Below are 20,152 nucleotides of genomic sequence, written 5' to 3' on the forward strand. Positions count from 1 at the left end.
TTTCAGCTGTATGTAAATAACCACCTTTGTATATATAGAAGGTGTCTTTACGAACAGAAGCATTCCAGAGAAAGGATAACACCTTGCAGTATGACATATCTTTGTATAAGAAATAAACGGTGTTATCTTTGAAGACTTTGAGCCTCTACTCTGTTTCTGGCTATGCGTATTCCCCGAAGAGAGACGGTGAGCAGTAAATACGTCTACTACTCAGAAAATTTAGCTTGAAACTCCAGTTAGAAAGCTAAGTTAGCTGTAAATCCCAATTTAGATTTCACAAGTTTTATTGTAACAAATATATCCAATATTTAGCCGATCTTAATATCATTCCAAACTTTCTAAATTAGCCCACTTGCAGCTGGAGTTCAGATCGGATCTTCCCAGATAATGAAATTTTCAAGGGGATATTCCCGATATTTAGCTGATATCTAAATATCGTTTTAAACTTTCTAAATTAGTCCACATGTAGCTGGAGTTTATATCGGGCCTTCAAAGCCACACGGATCCTATGGATATGGTCAGTATTTAGCTATTCTAAATATCTTAACTTTCTAAATAAGCCCATGTGCACCTGGAATTTACATGCGAATCGGACCTTCCCAACTACACGATCATAATTGCCACATTCGGAGATTCCAATTCGTAAGTACCAAAGACGTCCATATCTCCCCTGGTTCTTTACTGTTTATCTCGCTGATATCAGAGAGAAGAGAACGATGGCTGTACCACTGTTAAGTCGTGACCTTAGGAAACCCTGACGCATACGCATTTGCACGGGTGACGTCATTCAACATCTCAGCTGGTTGATGTAAAATACGCTTACCACCATCTGATAAGGTATATTGGTGGCAAAAAAGTATTTCAAAAACTAAGTAAATATTTTTTCCGTTAAAGGGCTCAAAATTTAATGAGCTGAAAAGGCATGATGCGTGCAGCGAGATGCAAGCCAAATTACTTTTACTTTGAAAGACTTTGGCCAAGGCATGGACGTCAATGCTGTAACACCGTGCTTACCGTTCATGACCGAATTCATGCCATACAGCTCATAAAGGCAGAACGCTCGATGCCCCTAGAACTTTTCTGCTACTTCGTGTGCTTAGGCTCATGTTGAAGCCCTTGGACTAAGGAAAGTCCTCATCGTCTTTAGCTTTGTGAAAAATCGAAAACTGATTTTTTTTTCACAAAGACGGGGAGAAACACGAAACCCACACGATGCTGGGATTCAATTCAACATGAACTTCGTTTATCTGTCAAGCTGAGTGTCACACACGACGTTCGTTAGACTGAAAGATCCGTCGCTCGAGGGCGCTCTCTGCGCTCCCCCCTCGAACGACGGCAGTCTAGACCGTAGACGTTGGTAGGCTTGTTCACAAATATCGTATACCACACACATAGTAGATATCAAACAGGTTCTCAGGTATCGATGCCAGGCCCCTGCAATTGATGTAACTCATGTTTTGGTCAAAATTGAGTCATTGATATTATTGTTTGGGAATGCGAAATGCATCTTTTATGAAAATTTTGAGTTAAAAAAGTGCATATAACTGGTATTTACCCGTGAAAGACGGACGTAACTTGAGTTACGACCCTTTTGCGCTGGAAAGTCACTCGGACGTAACTCTACAGTTACCTCGTTTTGCCTTACTTTTATTGACTTACGTCAATTTGAAAATAGTGCGAACTGAAGTAAAGAATACTTTTAACAACAAACTTACGACGTTGGTAGTTGCAAATGTAGCAGACCAAACACATCGCAGATAAGAAACAGGTTCTCAGATTATAATAAGCTCAACTGTGAAGATTCTTGTATTTCTAGAGGGTTTATTGGTAATTATAGTGAACGCTTACAATGCTTGTCATGAAGATGAAACTGTACAGTTCTCAGGGGCACCCCATGCCTCTCTTCTTGTTCATCTTTCTCCATAGCAATTTCGTATTCTGGATGGTAGTTGTGTTTGACTTGTCACAAATAAGTAGAAATTTATAGCTAAATTCATTTCCATTGCATCCTTTTGCGACAAGTATGAAACAATTATAACTGGGAAACTATGGATAACTCTATCATCTCTGAAATCTACAGAATAGATTTGATTGCTATTGGATGAATAGTTGCAGAGAAGACTTTTGAAGAAAACTGATAATGATCAAAAGGTTTACAGATGCAAATTTTATGATAATTTTGAGAAAGCTGAAGGGGCTCCCTAAGAAGTAGACTTGGTTCAAGTCTGTGATTTGTGGATGCTTTAGTAGGGGAACGCATTCCCCTACTTTCTCAAAATCATGAGAAACCCATGAGTGGGGTGAACGCAATGAGTGGGGTGAATGCTATACAGGGGAGTTTCTCCCGGAATCCGGTGAATCAGGCAGAAACTAACTTACTATTGCGCAGACTCAAAGGTAATGCATTCAATCGCTAGGAAAACCTGGCCTGGGCTGCCAAATTCCAAATAGGTTTGTATGAAATAGGAGAGACACAAGAGAAACTATTATAAATGATTTTATTTTTTTTAAATTCACCGACTTGAACCAAGTCTACCTAGATAGTACATATCAAACTTGAACTGCTGATGTGCAGCTGGTTTAAAAGGTTATAGCTGGTTGGTTCATTGTCACTATTAACAGCAAACAAGGGAGTCTATTGTGTAAAATTCAATGATAACGGTAAGATTAGGCCAACCAATTGGATAACTGCTTCCGAGATGCTGCACATTATCTTGAAAGCTGTAGACCGGTGATATGAGGTATTTGACCAAAATTGAGAAAATTATTCCCTAAACTTGCATATGTAAATTTAGCCATCATTTGAACAAATCAAAGTCAGGTTGTCATAGTTACCTGAAACCCAAATACCATGCAAGTTTTCTGAACAGTGGTTTCAGGCAAAGAAGTGCAAAGTTGTGAGATGTCAGACAATGGAAGACAACTGATAATCTGATGAACCCAGCATTGCTCACACTGGCACTAAAAGTTCAGGAACTGTTGGTCATATAACTCTGATGTTTTGCATGGGTATTTTAGAGTGAAAGTAGATTTGGTAATTTCATGAGAGTATCTACAATTGTGTGTAATAATCTAATTTTCATCCATTTTATCCATTTCACTCCAAAAATTCTCTTCTCAGAAACTGTTTGCCAGATTGACTTTAAATTTGGTTTGCAGGTAACTATACAGATCTTCTCTTGTCTACGTCATTTATACATGTTTAAATCTTGATAAAATCACTGTTATGTTAATTTAGAGAATTTTGTCACTTTTGGTTGTAATTCTATTTAGGGGGGAACACAATTAACTCTTTTGCTTTTAAATATGGTACATTGGTTCCTTGAAATGATTTTTCCTTACATTTTTTATCGCAGCATTTACACTCAAGAAATAAGTATGTGATGATTTTACAAGCACTGTATGCAAGATGGTTTCAAATATTTTTCACTGTGTAAGATCGGAATTTCAGCAGAATTTGCGTTGGATTTTCTTGTCTATTGATTTCTTGATTGCTCTATTGGCTACAAGGTCTCTCGTTTAATTCTGATCATTTTAACATTTGTTTCTTACATATTTTTATGACTAGCATGTCATTTTGAACAAAGGCAGCTCATCAGCTCATGCCTTTCACCACCAAATATAAAAACGAAATCACCCAATGATTATATATTTTTTTTTGAATGACGAATACATACAGATACATAGTATTACACTCACACACCTACACATGCACACCTACATACACACATACAGGCACATATACACACATACATACATACATACATACATACATACATACATACATACATACATACACACACCATACATACATGCATACATGCATGCATGCATGCATACATACATACATACACACACACATACCTACATACATACATACATACATACATACATATACATACATACATACATACATACATACATACATACATACATACATACATACATACATACATACTTTAAAGTGAAAAAGGGAAAATATAATGAAGTATCCCTTAATCACTGTACCCAAACGATGATAAATAGAACATTTTCATTTCTTGAATATGTTTAAAGCCAACCCCAGCATGCATCTTGATAGCCACCTCATCCTGTTGCCCATGTTCAATACAAGCCGCCATACCATTGGCTAATACCTTCTTTGCCAATTCAGCAGTGACAAGACTGCCCAATCCTTGACCACGATACTCAGGCTTTACAAAGGTGTTTCCATTGGCACCTTGGAATTGTTGCAATGACCAGGCAATCAGTTCCCCGTTTTTCTGCACACAGATGTTTGGCAAGTTCAAGATTTGTGTTTTCATGAAGCGTATGTATTCTGGTGAACAGTCTGGGTCGGCATAGGGCCATTTTCTTGCAACTTCTTCAATGTGGTGTTCCTGGCTTATTGCAGAGAGTTCCATGCCCTCAGGGAGACTGGGGTTCTGGTATCTGTAAAGATCCACAATTGTCTAACACTAAACTTTCCTGGCATATTTAATGATCATGAAATGTTGAAGAATTTGTCAAAAGAAATGATGAAAATGAGATTCATGAAGTCAATGAAGCCGATGAGGCGATTTTCAGATGAAAGGGTAAAAGTTGGAATAGGTATAGTTCATTTTGTCCTGAGGGCACGGACTAAGTCATCTGTTTGCATTTTGCAAAGGGGTTATTTTGTGACACTTTTGAAGTTATACATCAACGTTTTGTACCCTGGGTGACTTTACGCAAGTATTCCATGTATTCTTGATGTAAAAAATGTCAAAAAATAGCAACTTTGTCTGTCTAAGACAGAGCCTGAGATAAACACACTTCTGCTACTAACAAAATCATCCTGTACCTTTCTTGTAGATCACCTTGATTTTCAAGGATCATTAACACGCCAATCCCAGTAAACTTGAAAGCAGAACCATTCTTGGCAATGACCTCGTGTAGTGTTGGCGCAATCTCTGGACAGTTGGCTGTGAAAATAACCAAACCAGGCATTTACCATATCGGTTCCACACCAAATCATACTACAACAGCTAATCCCTTGACCAAGGTAGCTGAATATTTGTTTATTATTATACACCTGCGTCTGTAACTTATGGAGTTTCGTCGTACAGCAAGTTACGGTATCGATAGACGCGGAGTCCAATAACTTTGACACGGAGTACAATAACTTTAGGTGATATTGGACGCTATTTGACCTTTGACCTCAAAACACTTTTACGTCAACACGGAGAACAAGAAGAGAAAATTTCAAATTTGTTACAAAAACATATACGTCTTAGCCTTCAGTACTTCCAAAATCAAATCGTAGTCAGTCCAAAACCTATGAATTCGAGTGAAATTATGCTGCTGACGTACAATTTCTACCGTGTGCACTGCGCAGCGTTGGTTGAAATTCCGTTCTGCGCTCTTAGCGGACGCGCTCAACGCGTTCCCAGTCTGCTCGAGATCGCTCAGTACAGTGCGCGACGAGCATCCAAAAGACGCCTTAATTTCGACTTTTTTCTCGTAAAGTTGAACTAAAAAGGTGTATAATAATAAGGTTATTCCCCAAATACCAGGATTTATGTCCTAGTACATCGTACGCTTCGGTATTGTCCTCGACGCTACGCGTCTCGGACAATACCTCCGCTGCACGATGTACTCGGACATAAATCCCGGTATTTGGGGAATAACCTTATATTATTCTTCTTTTTACCAATCTTTCTTGATTAATTGCTATTTTTTGAAATTGTGATGAATGGTTCCTTCAAGTAGCAGTCGCATGCAAGTCTATGAATGAGCCGCGTTTGTGACAAAATATGTGATGTGTTTACTTCAAAAGTACAAAATGACTATTTAAGAGGTTTCCTATCTGTGCTTCCTTTGCTGTTCCATAGCTGATAGTTGCCTCACTATATCTGCACCACTACCATCCAATGTAGGTGTTTAAAACTCTCTTTTTATAGAAACCAATCAGGTTAATTGTTTTTGATACACACTAGCCTCAGGCAAATGAAAACCACAGTGCCATGAGACACTGTACTACTCATTACATGCACTGGACAGATACAGACAGTTTATACGTTCATTTAGACCATGGACAGTCTGTATGCAGTAGCAGACATACTTATCTGCGTCTATGCGATCTCACAGTGAAAATACTCAGTGGAATTGTAAACCTCATTCCACTTGGTTAGTTCTGGCCAATATGAGAGATGTGAATGCTATCTTCAATGGCAGTGATTCAGATGCAGTGAGCTAATGAGAACAGCAAAGCATGAGAAAGAATGGAAACATTGTCATCTATACATCTGATTTTCATCAGATTGGGTTGCTGTTGGCATTTTCTGTTGGCCTTAACAATCTTTCAATGGGGACAGGAAAGTGTCTTTAGTACCTTGTGATGTGTATGCTATGTCCAAAATTAAGAGAAATCAGTGGTGGCCCATAGCAACCACAATCTACAACAAACAAAAAACCTGCTGTGCTCAGATGTCATTAAAGGGAAACCATCATTGGAACTGCACCTGTGTGAGTTTTTTGTTTACAAACAATGTATTTCGTGCACGATATCAAGATGCACATCATCATCATAGCTGCAATATGTAAATTATACAACGTTGATTATGACAGACATGTTTTAACTTTCATCAATCACCATGGTACTTTGGATACAGTGTTTACATTGGTCGTATGGGTCCCATACTACCTTTGAATGCATTTCTGACAACTGTATCCCTTTAAAGTCTTACATTTATTTGCAATTGCATGTAAATGGCTCATCTGTTTTGATCATGTCTACCCATTTAAATATGTAAACTTTACTTGTTTCTGCAGTCTTCTATTCATAACTTCTCGGTTGTATAATACTTGAATGCACTGATATTTCATGTGAGATGTGAATGGTAAACAGAGTTTAGATCTACCTGTATGCATTTTCTGAAAGCTTTCATTATCTTGTGACAAAACAAGAAGTGAATATTTAATCAAGCTTAGGTTATATGACTACATGCTGGTTTTGTTTTACAGATCAGCCCATCAGATGGATCAATAAGATCCGTCACTCAAAGACATTCCCTACGCTCCCCCTCTTGAGAGCGCCCTCAAGTGACGATCTTTTAGTCTACCTAACAGAAAGTCATGAGATGAGTATGATTTCCATTGAGGGTGAATTCAACTCAACAGATCAGCCCATCAGATAGAACATTATGATCCGTCACTTGATCTGTATCGTTATTGGTTATTCCATGAGAAGCAGTCCTCCAATGTATCTTTTCAAGTATATCTGTGTTCTTATTTGATGACAGTTTTTTGCTTTTACTTTCATTACCAGAGAGATGCTTGTAGTAACCAATTATGGTCAAAATGACAGTAGTGAGTTTAGATTGCATTGCATAATTGAAATAACAAGCAACATAATTTTTTTTTTCAAGGATTTACTTTTGAAAGCAGTAAAAAAAATCAGGTCTTCTGGAATTTTGAACAGGATTAGTAGGGTTATAGGACACACATTTTTTTGTGTTTTTAAACAAGTATCTGATTCAGTGTCTGTAAATTCAATGTTGTTGCATCGTTTACTTCTGTTTGTTTATTAATGGTTGCTAATTATGTACTCTGGTTTGACTTCTCATAGTTTTTCTCTATTTTGTTTGTTCTGAATATATGAACAGATTATTGTAATGGTCTCAACATCCACCAAGCTGTGTGTGACATCAGCTCATAGTGTTGAAAAGTGAATTCAAGTGCTCTGATAAGAACTCCCTTGCCAAAAATAGTCATAAGTGGTTACTGAACACTGTACATACTGTATTAGCACACTGACACTGTATGCTTCGTTTGCATGATTTTGACAGTGCGGAAAGAGTTCATAGTTGACAAATGCAACAAAATCCTGAATAAAAACAGTGTTTCACGGAATAAAAGTCATATCTGGCCACTTTAGCTGTAACTTTTGATAATTTTTTTACTTTTTTGTTCTTGATGGCAACTACAGTTTCTTGTTCTACTTCACAAGGCATATTGAGATACACAGTTTAAACTACATTGTCATTGTTGACAAGTGAATTCTGTTCTGTACTAAAATTCAAATGTAAACTTTTACAGTGGACTGTACACATACAAACGCTGACTTGATGAGCCAAATAGTTTATGTTGCAGCAGGTTATGATGGGTAGAACAAGTTCTTGATATTGACATATATGTACATAACAAAAGAGTGAAAATATCATTAAAGGTTTACCACTACTGTCCCGGAAGACAAAAAAAGTGACCATGATCCGCCAAGAACTACCATGTTAGCTCATGGTCATATAACCATGACCACTAATATTACCTCTGCATGTTGGAAACACTTACTTGCTACTTCAAGTCTCCGATTTGCCCAATCGATTATTCCTGGTTGGGTCACTAGGTATCTTAAATGGTCTGTGTTTGTGGAGTACATGAATACATTATGGAGACATAGATCATACTGAGAAAGAAGAACAAAAAAGTTAGTTTTCAGTTGAAGATTGAAGAGTTGAGTCAGTATTGAAAACAACAAACAAAACCAACTAACATGCAGGAAGACAAACTCATAGCAAATGAAATGATGAAACGTGAAGCCCTATTTTAGTAAAGAAAACCTAATAAAGAGAAGACACATTAAATCAGACACAGACAAGAAAGTGACAAGAAATGACACTTGGAGCATATGACATGACATACATTGGACAGGACATCGCCATTGTGCTTGAAACCGTAAAACGGTTACATATATATCAAGTTGCGAACGCAAAAAAGTTCAAAAATGAACTGCACACATTGGTTCTAGCACTGCACGGATACCGCTCTGTGGTCCTGAATCAAGGTTTTCATCTCTTAGGAAGACATATAAAAGTATTAATTACCTCTTTTGAAGGTCGTCCAATTATCGTAGAGTCTTCAAACTCCTTCCTGGAATCTACGACAAACTCGAAGTTGTTCAATTTACCTTCTACAACATGTTTCATCAGATAGGTTATCTGTAATGAGAAGTTGCCTTAGTTTGAGGAGCAGGGTGCATGCTTTGGGGCCATCATTCAAACTTATTCCTTTATGCATACACCCACAGTCCTTTCAACTAACCTCTTTCACATTTTTAGTAACAAATAAAACTTGTCTCTGTTGTGAGTGTTAGCTTCACATGTTTTGTTAAATTTTGTTGTGTTTATTGTCCTATTAAGTTTATAAATATAAGATAGATGGATACTTCAGATAGACATGCATAGATATATAGATGGGCATCGATTATAAATAGATACATTGATAGATACATAAACATATGAATATTTGGGTTCTACCTGCAGCAACACTTCTGACAGTGAATCTCCTAAGGCATATACTGCAACAGAGTTGTCTTTTCAAAGTAACTGTAGTAACACTTTTCAACTTTCACACTTTACTGTGACTTTGTGTATTAACATTAGTCAGCAGCGATGGAACCAAATTGCAGCCTTGATGATGATGATGACAACGATGATGTGATGATGATGATGGTGATATATGATGATGACGATGATGTTGATGATGATGATGACGATGATGGATGATGATGATGATGACGATGATGATGATGATGATGATGATGATGACGACGATGATGATACAACAGATATTTTCCACGTAGCACAATTAATATGGTAGATTGTACACCACTTGGAAATCAAGGTAATAGTATCAAAGTATACAAACTTCAAAAACTCATGTGATTTTCAAAGATTTATACACAAAGCATTCAGTATATTAATCATTCTGAATGTCTGTACACTTAAAATGAAGTCAGCAGTTCCATCATGCAAAGTCATACATATCAAAAGAGTTTGGGAGTATGTTACTCACTCTCAAATTGGCCACTTCAATCACAGACAAAGAAAAAAAATTATTTTCGTCTTTGGTTCAATTAAAGCACTACAGACTCATGAATTAACAATACGTCAAAATTAAGAGCCATTTAGGGTCAAAGTTGTGCTGGAGTCAAAGATTTGGTTCAAAAGTCTGCATATATCACCATTTTCCAGGTTAAATTTCTACTAAGGCGAAAAGGGGGATCAAAACTGCAGTACATATAAATACCCTTCTCTATGGCAGTGCCCTGATATAGTTAGCTGTGCCCATAGCTATATAATTAAACTCGCCCTCTATGAAAACTTTCATATTTGGGTTTGGGTATGGTTATGTTCAGTAATTGGAAAAGAGATGGGTCACATTTTAGAAAGGGAAATGGGCAGGATCACTTTTTATATGATGAACCACCCCGATTTCCTCCGACACACCCTCTAATAATCAATGAAACCTCCCTACGAGGTCGGGGGTGGGGGGGGTGCGGAGGGTTAAAAACGCGTCGATCTGTACCAGCCGGTACAAGGCACGGCTAGCTCACTGACCTTTATCCCAATATGTACCCCCTTCGCGAGCTCCCTTTGGAGAATTCCTAATTTCTCAGCTAGTTCACTGGTTTCCAATGTCCTATACTTCTCCGACTGGCGCTCCATTGCCTCACGAGGTCTGGGCAGAGAAGGAAGTACTGAACTGGTACAAGTGCTAAAGTCCAGACGCAGCTGTGTTGATCTGTAAACTGGGAATGGTACTCGCCTTAGGTTGCAGCGCCCTCTATAGTTCGATCCATGGTTGTACAGGCTTGTATGCCAGAGTGTGTCATACGATTCAATAAAGATCTATTCTATTTTATAACACGCCACATGCTCATTCCGTGACGCGATTCGCCAGAATGTCACGTGACGAGAAAATAGATACGTCTAGTCCCCACCAAATCGAAAAAAGTGACGTCAGAGGGTAATTTTTGAAAAGCTATTTCCCTAGGGAAATAGTTTTGACCAAATTTGGAAAAGTGCCCGGTCACGTGACCGTAGTGTCGTCTGCAGCTTTGCAACAATGGCGGGTGACTAGAACGTGATGTGCGTCCGGGATAGGTGACGACACATTCTCTAAAACAGATTTTCCAACATTTTCCAACATTCAAACAGCGTAGGAACTTGAATAGCTCATCGACGGAAAAGATTAAGGTGCAACTAAGGATGTCGCTAGGTATGCTTTGAATATTTTTTGAAAGAAAGTGGTACCAAGTACAACTGAAAGCGCTGTGGAAACATCCGCCAGTAAACTTGTCACAATGGATTGTTGCAGTGCAAAATATCAAAACACATTAAAAACTATATAACAATACAACATGAGCATATGGTGTGTTATAAAACACCTATAGCCTGGTCTTTATTCGGGCTATAGCGCCCGTCTATTACCCCTCGTGGCCGTGTGTTACCAGAAACACATCGCTATACCCCTCGGCCTACGGCCTCGGGGAATAGCGATGTGTTTCTGGTAACACACGGCCCCTCGGGGTAATAGACGGTCGCTATAGCCCTCATGACCAGGCAATAGGTGTTTACTATTCAATCATTGACTGGCAGGTCTGATATAAGAACACGTATTCAAGTCAATCATGTAACGAACCTTTAAACTCAATACTCCATTATTTTTCATTTTTCCATTATGTCATGTGAAAATGTGTAAATTTGTGGGGAATAATGAACAAAACAATGTCTTACACAGTCTTTCATCTAGAAAGGGGCATGGGGGATTCCCCCTCTGTTGACATGTTTGGTACCCCTAGTGATTTGTCAAGGGGGTACCAGCCCCCAATAAAATGATGCCAGTCAAACTAATAGAGATACAAGTAGAACACATGAACTAGTGAAATCCCCCTAAATTTTCTCGAAGGGGAAAATCCCCCCTGTTGATGCCATCCTGTTGAAACACTACTAGAATTCATGCCAAATTGATCTCCGTGTAAAATCATGGAGCTACCAAGAGTAGCTCCATGGTAAAGTACACAGTCACAGGATTTCCCACTGTATAGTAAATGGATATAGCTGGCAGTTGTGTGACTGCACATTTTGCATATAGTCGACTCTACACACTGGGTTACAAACTCAAGGATACTGTAGTGTTTGAGAATATGATTTTATTTCTTGGTAATATACATGAATTACAAGTTTATTAATTATGGTTACATATGAACAGAAGGAAATAGTCACCTGATTACACGTTCACCTCAGCTGCCAAGTGTGCGATGTGACGTAAATTGCTATTGCTGGAAATTGACCTTGATTGTCAAGAAGCAACTGTTATAGTATAGTCAGGGGCAGCCAAGAAAGCTAACAAAAATTGAACTTTTATTTCAAATATTGTATGTTTTTTTATCTGATCCAGTTACATGACTATATAGAATTAACCACTTGAATAACATTTGTTGGTAAAGAAAATTGCATTAACCAGCACTACCTGCAAAGTGCAAGTGTGTTAGTCCAGGGTTATTGTGTCACTGATATTTCAACACTTTCACATACTAATGATAATCAGTTGTTCATACAATACATGTGCAGGTCTGGATTACACTTCCCAATACATATACAACATATAGCCATGAATAAATGCACTTCAGAATTAAACAACTAATTCATTATCTCCACTTCCACACAATTATGTCCTTGGGGGAATAAAATAACACACATTTACTAAAATCCTGAAGACAAATCAGCTTGTAGACTAAAGGTCTAGGACAGTCACCCCCTGGACATCCACCCACACGACACTTAACTCTAACTTTATCCCCTAAGTCTGGTGGATGGTAGTCTGGGTGGAACTTTTCCAGGGGGCAACCATCCCAATACAAGAAAACATCCATGAGTATATGGAGTGCCACATCAAATTATACATTAAATTTGTCACCATAAAGATATTGCAATTAATTTCTTCTGTAAGTTACATGACAAGTCACAAAGCTCTGTACTAAAATCTGAAATTTCAAAATCATATTTTGCTTTTGGACTGCAATGACAAATTTATGGAACACTTTTTACAACCATTCAATTTCAAATATTTCAAATATTTCATTGCTAGTATGGCTTACTTTCCCATGATTCCTTGGCACAAAAAATTCCAATCACACTTCTGAAAAAATTAGAATAAACTTGGGAGGTAAATAGGTAACAACACAATGAGAACAGAAAAGTAAATTCTTCCTGAAATCCTCTGGTATCTTTTGAAAACAATAAAAGTGTTGAAGCTTTATTCCTTCCTGATGCAAAATTTAAACCTTAAACGGAATGAAGTAACATGTTGTATTTTCTTTTGTATTCAAAGATGATTTTTCTGATTTGTCACACATCACTATATACATCAACAAACTCTTATTACAACATGCTGGATATATTACAGCCTAACGGTAAATGGGCTCAAATGCCATGGAAAATGCTGTAAAAGTTATGAAATGATAGCCTCTCTTGTCTGGGGAAAAATGCCATTATGGCTTTATATGTCTTTGATGTAAATGACAAAATCTTAACTTCAATTTTACCCTGTACATTGGTATGGATACAGGAAGTTCTAACAGCTCACAGTCCCTCTACAGTCTGTGATGAGCCGTAACATTTGATATATTTCTGTTATTTTTGTTCTCTTTGTGACCTGCAGTTTCTTGTTCAACTCCTAAAATCATGTTGAAATATCTGACGTTGAACTTGTAAACACACCCTGTACATGCATAATGTCCAATGTCATGGTATGATTTACTGTAATTCACTCAGGACTAGAAAACATTTGCACCCAATAACCTTGCATACTATCTACAGTGCATATCCTTTGCTTTGCTAGTAATTTGTACTGCAGCATACTGGGGAGGCGAGAACAAGAGAAACTGAACTTATCTTAGAACAGAAACGATGAAAATATTATCAAAACTTACAGCTAATGTCCCTTTACATGCTGGTGGAACATGATACACATGCATATGTACAGGTTGAAAGTTTGTCAAATAGTAAAATGGTATCATCAATCTCATGTAATACTTGCTGTAGGAAAACTGACAAATGGAATGGCAAGGGATGTGCTAGTATTAAAAGGTTGGATGACAGTTAAAAAATGTTGAATGAAACTCATACAATGCTCCTTAAAAAACTCAATGCTCCTTTAAAATCTCAACTGAAGCTAATCTTCTGACTCTGGTAGAATTAAACAGTGTGTAAAACAGTCAGACATAACAAGGAATGTCATTGGCTGAAATTGTCACCAAAGGCTTGCTATTAATGGAAACTAACCAATCATTATTCTTCATTCTGTTACAACTGAACCGTTGTTACTCCTGAACCAATATGAAGACCAGGAAAGAAGCTCTTAAGTTCACTAGAATATGGCTGTTTGCAAATGATGTCATTTTGCTCTCATTAATACACAAAGATAAATATTTGTCTGCCAATTTAGATTATAATTTTGGAAATTGCACATGCAACAAAGACAAAAATACAACTTTATAGGTGACTTTCAATGTTACCATGAACACTAAAAGACATATTAATAGCTCAGACTACAAACTGAAACAACAGTCATGCAAGCAAAACTGAAACAATGTGTCTGCATTTCAAGTAGTAGTGTCTCTTGTAGCTATATTCAGTAACAAACCTGAATTAAAGTTGCAATATGGATCAGAATTGACCTTCACATTTTGGCGATTTAACTTAATAGAAAAATCCGTAACAATTTCATTTGCAGATTTGATCATTAACAGGAACACGGGGATGACTGTAATTTGGATAAACTGATTTAATTACCGAATAAATTGCTGTTTTGGTTCGTACTGTTTGCTAGAGTAAAGCACAGAATTTGAAACGTCATTTCTACTATTTGAATATGCACGCATACATATTTGGTGCATGGTAACGCTTTGCGAAATCGCAACATTGTGTCGACATCCAAACCTTCCCACTGGCAAACAGTCCTATTAGGTGCACTTGAAGAATACAGAGCCACACTGTATTTTTTTAAAACTGGATTACGTTGGTTTGTAAAATTGTTGTGTGTTGGCAGAATTTTCTTCAGTCTTAACAAATATCCGACCAACCATGAATTAGCAGTTTCCTGTATCTTTTTATATTTCCTTTTTCACAAGAAGAAGTCATTTCACAATTTTTGTGGATTAGTTGCATCCTATTATAATCAGTGAACGGCTGCCAAATGTTACAATTGATTGGCAAGTAATAAAATAATGAACAAATAAATTAATAAACACATTAGTTAATTAATATATGAAAAACTTACAGCTTATTGCAAATTTCATCTTGGCTATGTCAAGAGCCTTACAACTTGCTGGGAATTGACAAGAATAAACACAGTTAACTTGGTCACTGTACATGTAGTGTTTCTGGGAATGAGAACAAAACATCTGTACTACAAGCATCAAGTATAAGGATGTTAAGTTTCTATGCCGGTTCAGTCAGCTTAGAATTTTTGTCATTGCCCAAGATGTTGAAAATACTGGTAAAGCATTGAGAAACACTAGTTAATAAATACATATATGTCAATAAAATGTCAACTAAATGTTCAAATGTTCTGTACCCACTGCTTTGCTACACTTGTAAGGAAGTCCTGTGATTTTTCACCTTTAAATAATATAATGTAATGCTTGTCAGTTTTGGAAATGACCTCATATATATATATGAACAATACCATAGTAAATATCCTGGGAAAAGTTGAGATAACATTTTGATACATACAATATTCACAGTAACTAAAACTTGATCTTCACTACTATAACCTCTCTGAATATACAAACAGGATGACATTGTGATTAATATACCTGAGGGGAGGGGCAGTTTTTGACAAAAAAAATTTCAGTCTGTCACAACCTCTAGTTACCCTTGAATCAACACATTTTACAAAAGCTCAACTCTATCATGCCTATTTTGTCTACCATGAGGTGTGCCTTTATGAAGAAAACAATGAGGGGTTGATAAGTGCCAAATTTTGGAAGTGACATGATTAATGGCATGAATGTATTAAAAGATTGTGATTTGCATGACATAAGATAGCAATTTGCATGATAAAAGTGATTTACATGATACAATATACTGATTTGAGTGATAAAAGATAATTAGAAGCATGACAAAAGATGGTGATTTGAACTGAGGACTACCAAAATGATGGATGTGATAGAAAGACAAAAACATGTCTAAAAACATTAGGTACCTGGCATGACTCCTTTCACTATGCATATAGGCACACAGCTATAGGTTATGTTTGAATGGCTAAAGGTAGAATGCGCCTCGGGTACAGGTATTTTGACTCTCAAACTTTTCCAATTCTTTTCTGATCTACCACTTGTGGGGGCTCCTTTTGAAGCCCTTGGTAAAAGAAAAACTTTCACGGTCTTAGTTTTTTGAAAATCGAAAATTTTATCTTTATCCATAGAGTTTACATAGGGATGACGGCCATTTTGAATTCACAATATCGGTAAATCTTGGGTAATTTCTTTCTCTAGTACAAAACATTGCACGGTGACCCCTGATTTTTATTCTTGATTTTGAAAGAGAATGATTAAAAAATTCCATGAGAAAAATTTGAGCAAAAGTTTAAGTCTTTCACTTTCGAGGCGCATACTACCTTAATCAGTTAAGTTGATCCGCAGCTAACATATATCATTGCTAAAAAATTCATATAAGATTTTCATGACCAACACAACAATTGAAGATCATCTGAAATACTTCAGATATCTTCTGTGAAGTGACGAACGATGAAACATGTCTTTGTGGACACCTCTCCAATCAGAACACTCTCTCACAGAGAGTTGCAAGCTGAAAGTTATGAGGTGAATACAAAATTTGCATTCCTGAAGATACTCTATTGCACAGACTTCACTGTATTTTACCTTGACAACCTTGTTTTTACCCATAGTTTACTTTTTCATTTCAGCTGAAAATGGAAATTGAATAGGTTTGTAGAAAAGCTCACAAAATGAATTCAAAAATTATACTCGCTCTTATACAAATTATAATCTTACCTCCTTTTATCTATAAAAATTTTCACATTTAATGTGAAAAAAATCAATTACCTTATATACATATACAGTATTGCTAAGGACTTTACAACATATACAGATACAGATGCAACAAAATAAATAGAATACAGTACAAACTTTAACTTATAATATGTAATGATATCAGAGAGATGTTCTTTTTCTGAACAAATTATCATCGATCTACATATTCCCGGAATATTCAGTTTTCACCGAAGTTGAGGATTTTGCATGAATGGCATGAGGGCGACAGTACAAATGGCTGCACTGATATACCTGCAACAAAATTAGTGAGAAAACGCTTTGGAACTTCAGTTACATTTACTAAGATCACTCCCTCAGAAAAAACACTGACCAATCACAAGTGGAGAACACGTGATAAAATCTGCACAATTTAAAACGGAATTAAATAATGACTTGTATACCAATAAAACCATTTTACAAACAGTGAAAATTACAATGTAATCTAAATTAAACTCAATGTGTACCTTGCATTTACACGCCAATATAACTGTTAAAATATATAAGATAACATTGTACAAATTACTATAAATTATGCTCTAATTAAAATCAGTGTGTACCTTGAATATACTTTTAAAACTGTCTGGGGGCAGAGTGATTTCTAAAACATTTTACATCCATGGTGTCATTCTGACGTCAAATATACCAAGTCACATTTTGCTATCGTTCAAAGGGATACAAGTAAAGCAATGCACATGATGTAGCCTTTCATGTGTAACTTTCTGAATAAAATATCAGTGAAATAGACTGTATTTTTTTTGTAATAAATCCGTATACATAAGATACAAACTCATTTCAGTGATATGACTGTTTTGAGTTAACACATTGACCACCAGAGCTTTCAGTGCATGTCACTTTTTTCTTGCCATTGTAATTTATATTCCTCTTTTGTGAAATTCATGGTGAATCGATGAATATAATGGCGAGTAACGTTTCCAATTCTAAATGAGGAATGCTCCTGTATCCGAGTATAAGATTATTATGTCCCATGAATAGGATTTCACCATAATCAAGAAACAATTCACAAAAAACGCCAAATGGATGTCAGTACCATCAACGCTACCTGAATACAAATCTCCAATGTAGCTGAGTTACCATTGTCATGAAGTCCGACAAACTCGCCTGGAGGCACTGTTTTAGATTTAACATGAATATAAAATAACAAACATAAAATTGCACAAACATACCACCCACAGAATCCTTCAGAATCCGCTGTACATTGCACATTTCAATAAATTTGGCATGAACATTTGCTCCGAACCATGATAGTATCTACATCAAAATCTACAATGATATTTTGTGAGTTAAAATTTGATTTACCCGATTTAGGCTATTCATAAGCACTTCCTGCAATTCTAATATCTAGAGGTCAAAGGTTACTCCCTTTTGGTACTGATTTTTGTCATTGCCTTTTGTCTCAGCCACAGAACAGTCAGAGAATTGAAGAAAAGCAAGAGAAGCGTGATGCCTAATGTACTGAAGATATTCACCCTGAAATGAGACTCAATGAAATCTCTCCTGCCTTTCATATCTATAAATTCTGCCTGCATTTGACAGTATGTGCACAGAGCAATAAAGACATGGAATAGTTGGTGGCTGTGACCGATCATGTCGAACCGACCCGGCGCTAGTTTCTGTGGAAATGGAGTGGCGAAGAATATGGTCCCGAGTAGGAACCATACGATGTGAATTTGATGGTGATAGATGGCTTCATCATCACAGGGACTAGACCAGCAAAGAAAAATGCGTTGCAAAATTGGAGAGATGATCCAGACATATAGACTACCTACTGAAGTAAGCTGCCAGAGTTTCCTTGCAAAGGGGTAGGGACGGTCGTACTTGACCTTGGCATAGCAACACGCTGCACACGCGAACCACGCCAACAGGAGATTGACGACAGGAAATAGCCAACCATCGCCAACGATGGAGAGAAAGGACCTGTGACTGCTGTAATAGAAGTGGGCGAGGCCGCTGGAGAATCCATAGAGACTGACGCCGACATAGTCAATGAAAAAACAGGTGTAGTGAACCAGCTCTGAGTGAGACTGCAATAAATGCGCAAACGTGCTGAGGAACGTGTAAACACAACACGATACGCACAGCAAAAATAACGGCCAAGAATACGGATCGTGGGGGAAATTTATGTTAGATGATAGTGTGTACATTTTATAGCCTAAAATGGAACATGCAATAAGATGAGTCCAGACATTGAGCAGTTCATTATGCATTTGAAAAATACTAAGAATGTAATATTTCAGTGGTTGATGAGGTACTCGGTAGCCATTGTGAACATCTGGTTCTCGGAATAACTTTGGAACCTCTTCAGCACTCTTTGTACGAGGTAGTGTGGGAAAGTCTAACTTGGCCATTTCTTCTGCAGCAAGGAATACTGTTATCTTCTCTTTCTTCAGAATTGTTGCTTTGATGTTACCTACTCTGCACTGTCAGGGTTACCATCAAAGATCTTCTTGTTTCATAATTGGATTCCACTCTACAGAGGAAGAGACATTTATGAGAATTTAAAATCACCGTCTGTTTCTCGCCCATACTCCTTCAACAGACTTACATACTGCCCTCTCTGGCAGGTAGCATAGTAGTTTGGACTCACAGGGGCTTCTTTGTGAGAAATTGTGGTATTTTGCCTGTTCAACATTAAGAGAAAGAAACAATTCTTGTTATTTCTAAAATGCAGGCGGTCAAATATTTGTAAAGGTCGTTTTACTGACAATAACTGATGAAATGGTTGCCTAAATGAAGAAATTAAAAATTTTAAATGAGGAACTCAATACACAATTAAACCATAGACAGAAACAGCATATATGATTATTGTTGTTTTTGTTGCCAGTTCAACTCACATGTACCAGTAGAGATGCACACATGTAAATCTGATAGGATTAAGCAGACAGTATGTCAAAGGAAACAAAATCTCAAAAAGTGTGAACTAGATTAAAGCCCTACAACAGCTGTATCTTTTTGCATTCTTTTTCAATAAGATGGTTTGAAATCAAATGCAACTTATGTAATTAAGCTTACTGAAATGTGACCAAAGAAAGTTTTCCAAACATCGGCGACGAATACAAAATGTAGATTTTAACAACTGATTTGATTTCCAAGTCGATGTTCAAATATGGCTGCTGCAAATATACCATGACATTTTCAAAGACAATAACAACGAGAATCCAAAACATCTCCCTAAAGATCGGATGGTATTGTTTTGGTAAGCAAATGCAAAAAGATATAACTTATAGGACTTTAATATATCGGGAAAGCAAATAAGCGTACCATGCAAAATAT

At 36.9% G+C, this 20,152-nt stretch overlaps 2 protein-coding genes across 3 annotated transcripts; both read right to left on the minus strand.

Annotated features, from left to right (window-relative positions):
* Window positions 1-1,801: 1,801 nt before the first annotated feature.
* On the minus strand, window positions 1,802-10,578 carry LOC139133903 (glycine N-acyltransferase-like). 2 transcript variants are annotated; one of them, XR_011552673.1, is made up of 6 exons: window positions 10,359-10,578; window positions 8,844-8,957; window positions 8,311-8,425; window positions 4,823-4,943; window positions 2,537-4,431; window positions 1,802-2,201 (listed from the first exon to the last, which is right to left on the minus strand). XR_011552673.1 is itself a non-coding variant. In XM_070700674.1 (5 exons), the coding sequence occupies exons 1-5, from the start codon at window positions 10,464-10,466 to the stop codon at window positions 3,996-3,998; spliced, it is 894 nt and encodes a 297-aa protein (XP_070556775.1). In that variant the 5' UTR covers window positions 10,467-10,578; the 3' UTR covers window positions 1,802-3,995. The 2 variants fall into 2 exon arrangements, 1 of the variants encoding a protein (XP_070556775.1); XM_070700674.1 differs by having other exon boundaries at window positions 1,802-4,431.
* Window positions 10,579-11,938: 1,360 nt separating this feature from the next.
* Window positions 11,939-19,227, minus strand: LOC139133902 (membrane progestin receptor beta-like). Its single transcript, XM_070700673.1, has one exon. The coding sequence runs from the start codon at window positions 19,225-19,227 to the stop codon at window positions 18,235-18,237; it is 993 nt and encodes a 330-aa protein (XP_070556774.1). The 3' UTR covers window positions 11,939-18,234.
* Between the last annotated feature and the right edge of the window lie 925 nt (window positions 19,228-20,152).

This window comes from Ptychodera flava, chromosome 5 (assembly GCF_041260155.1).
Source record: "Ptychodera flava strain L36383 chromosome 5, AS_Pfla_20210202, whole genome shotgun sequence".
Classification (NCBI taxonomy): Eukaryota; Metazoa; Hemichordata; class Enteropneusta; family Ptychoderidae; genus Ptychodera; species Ptychodera flava.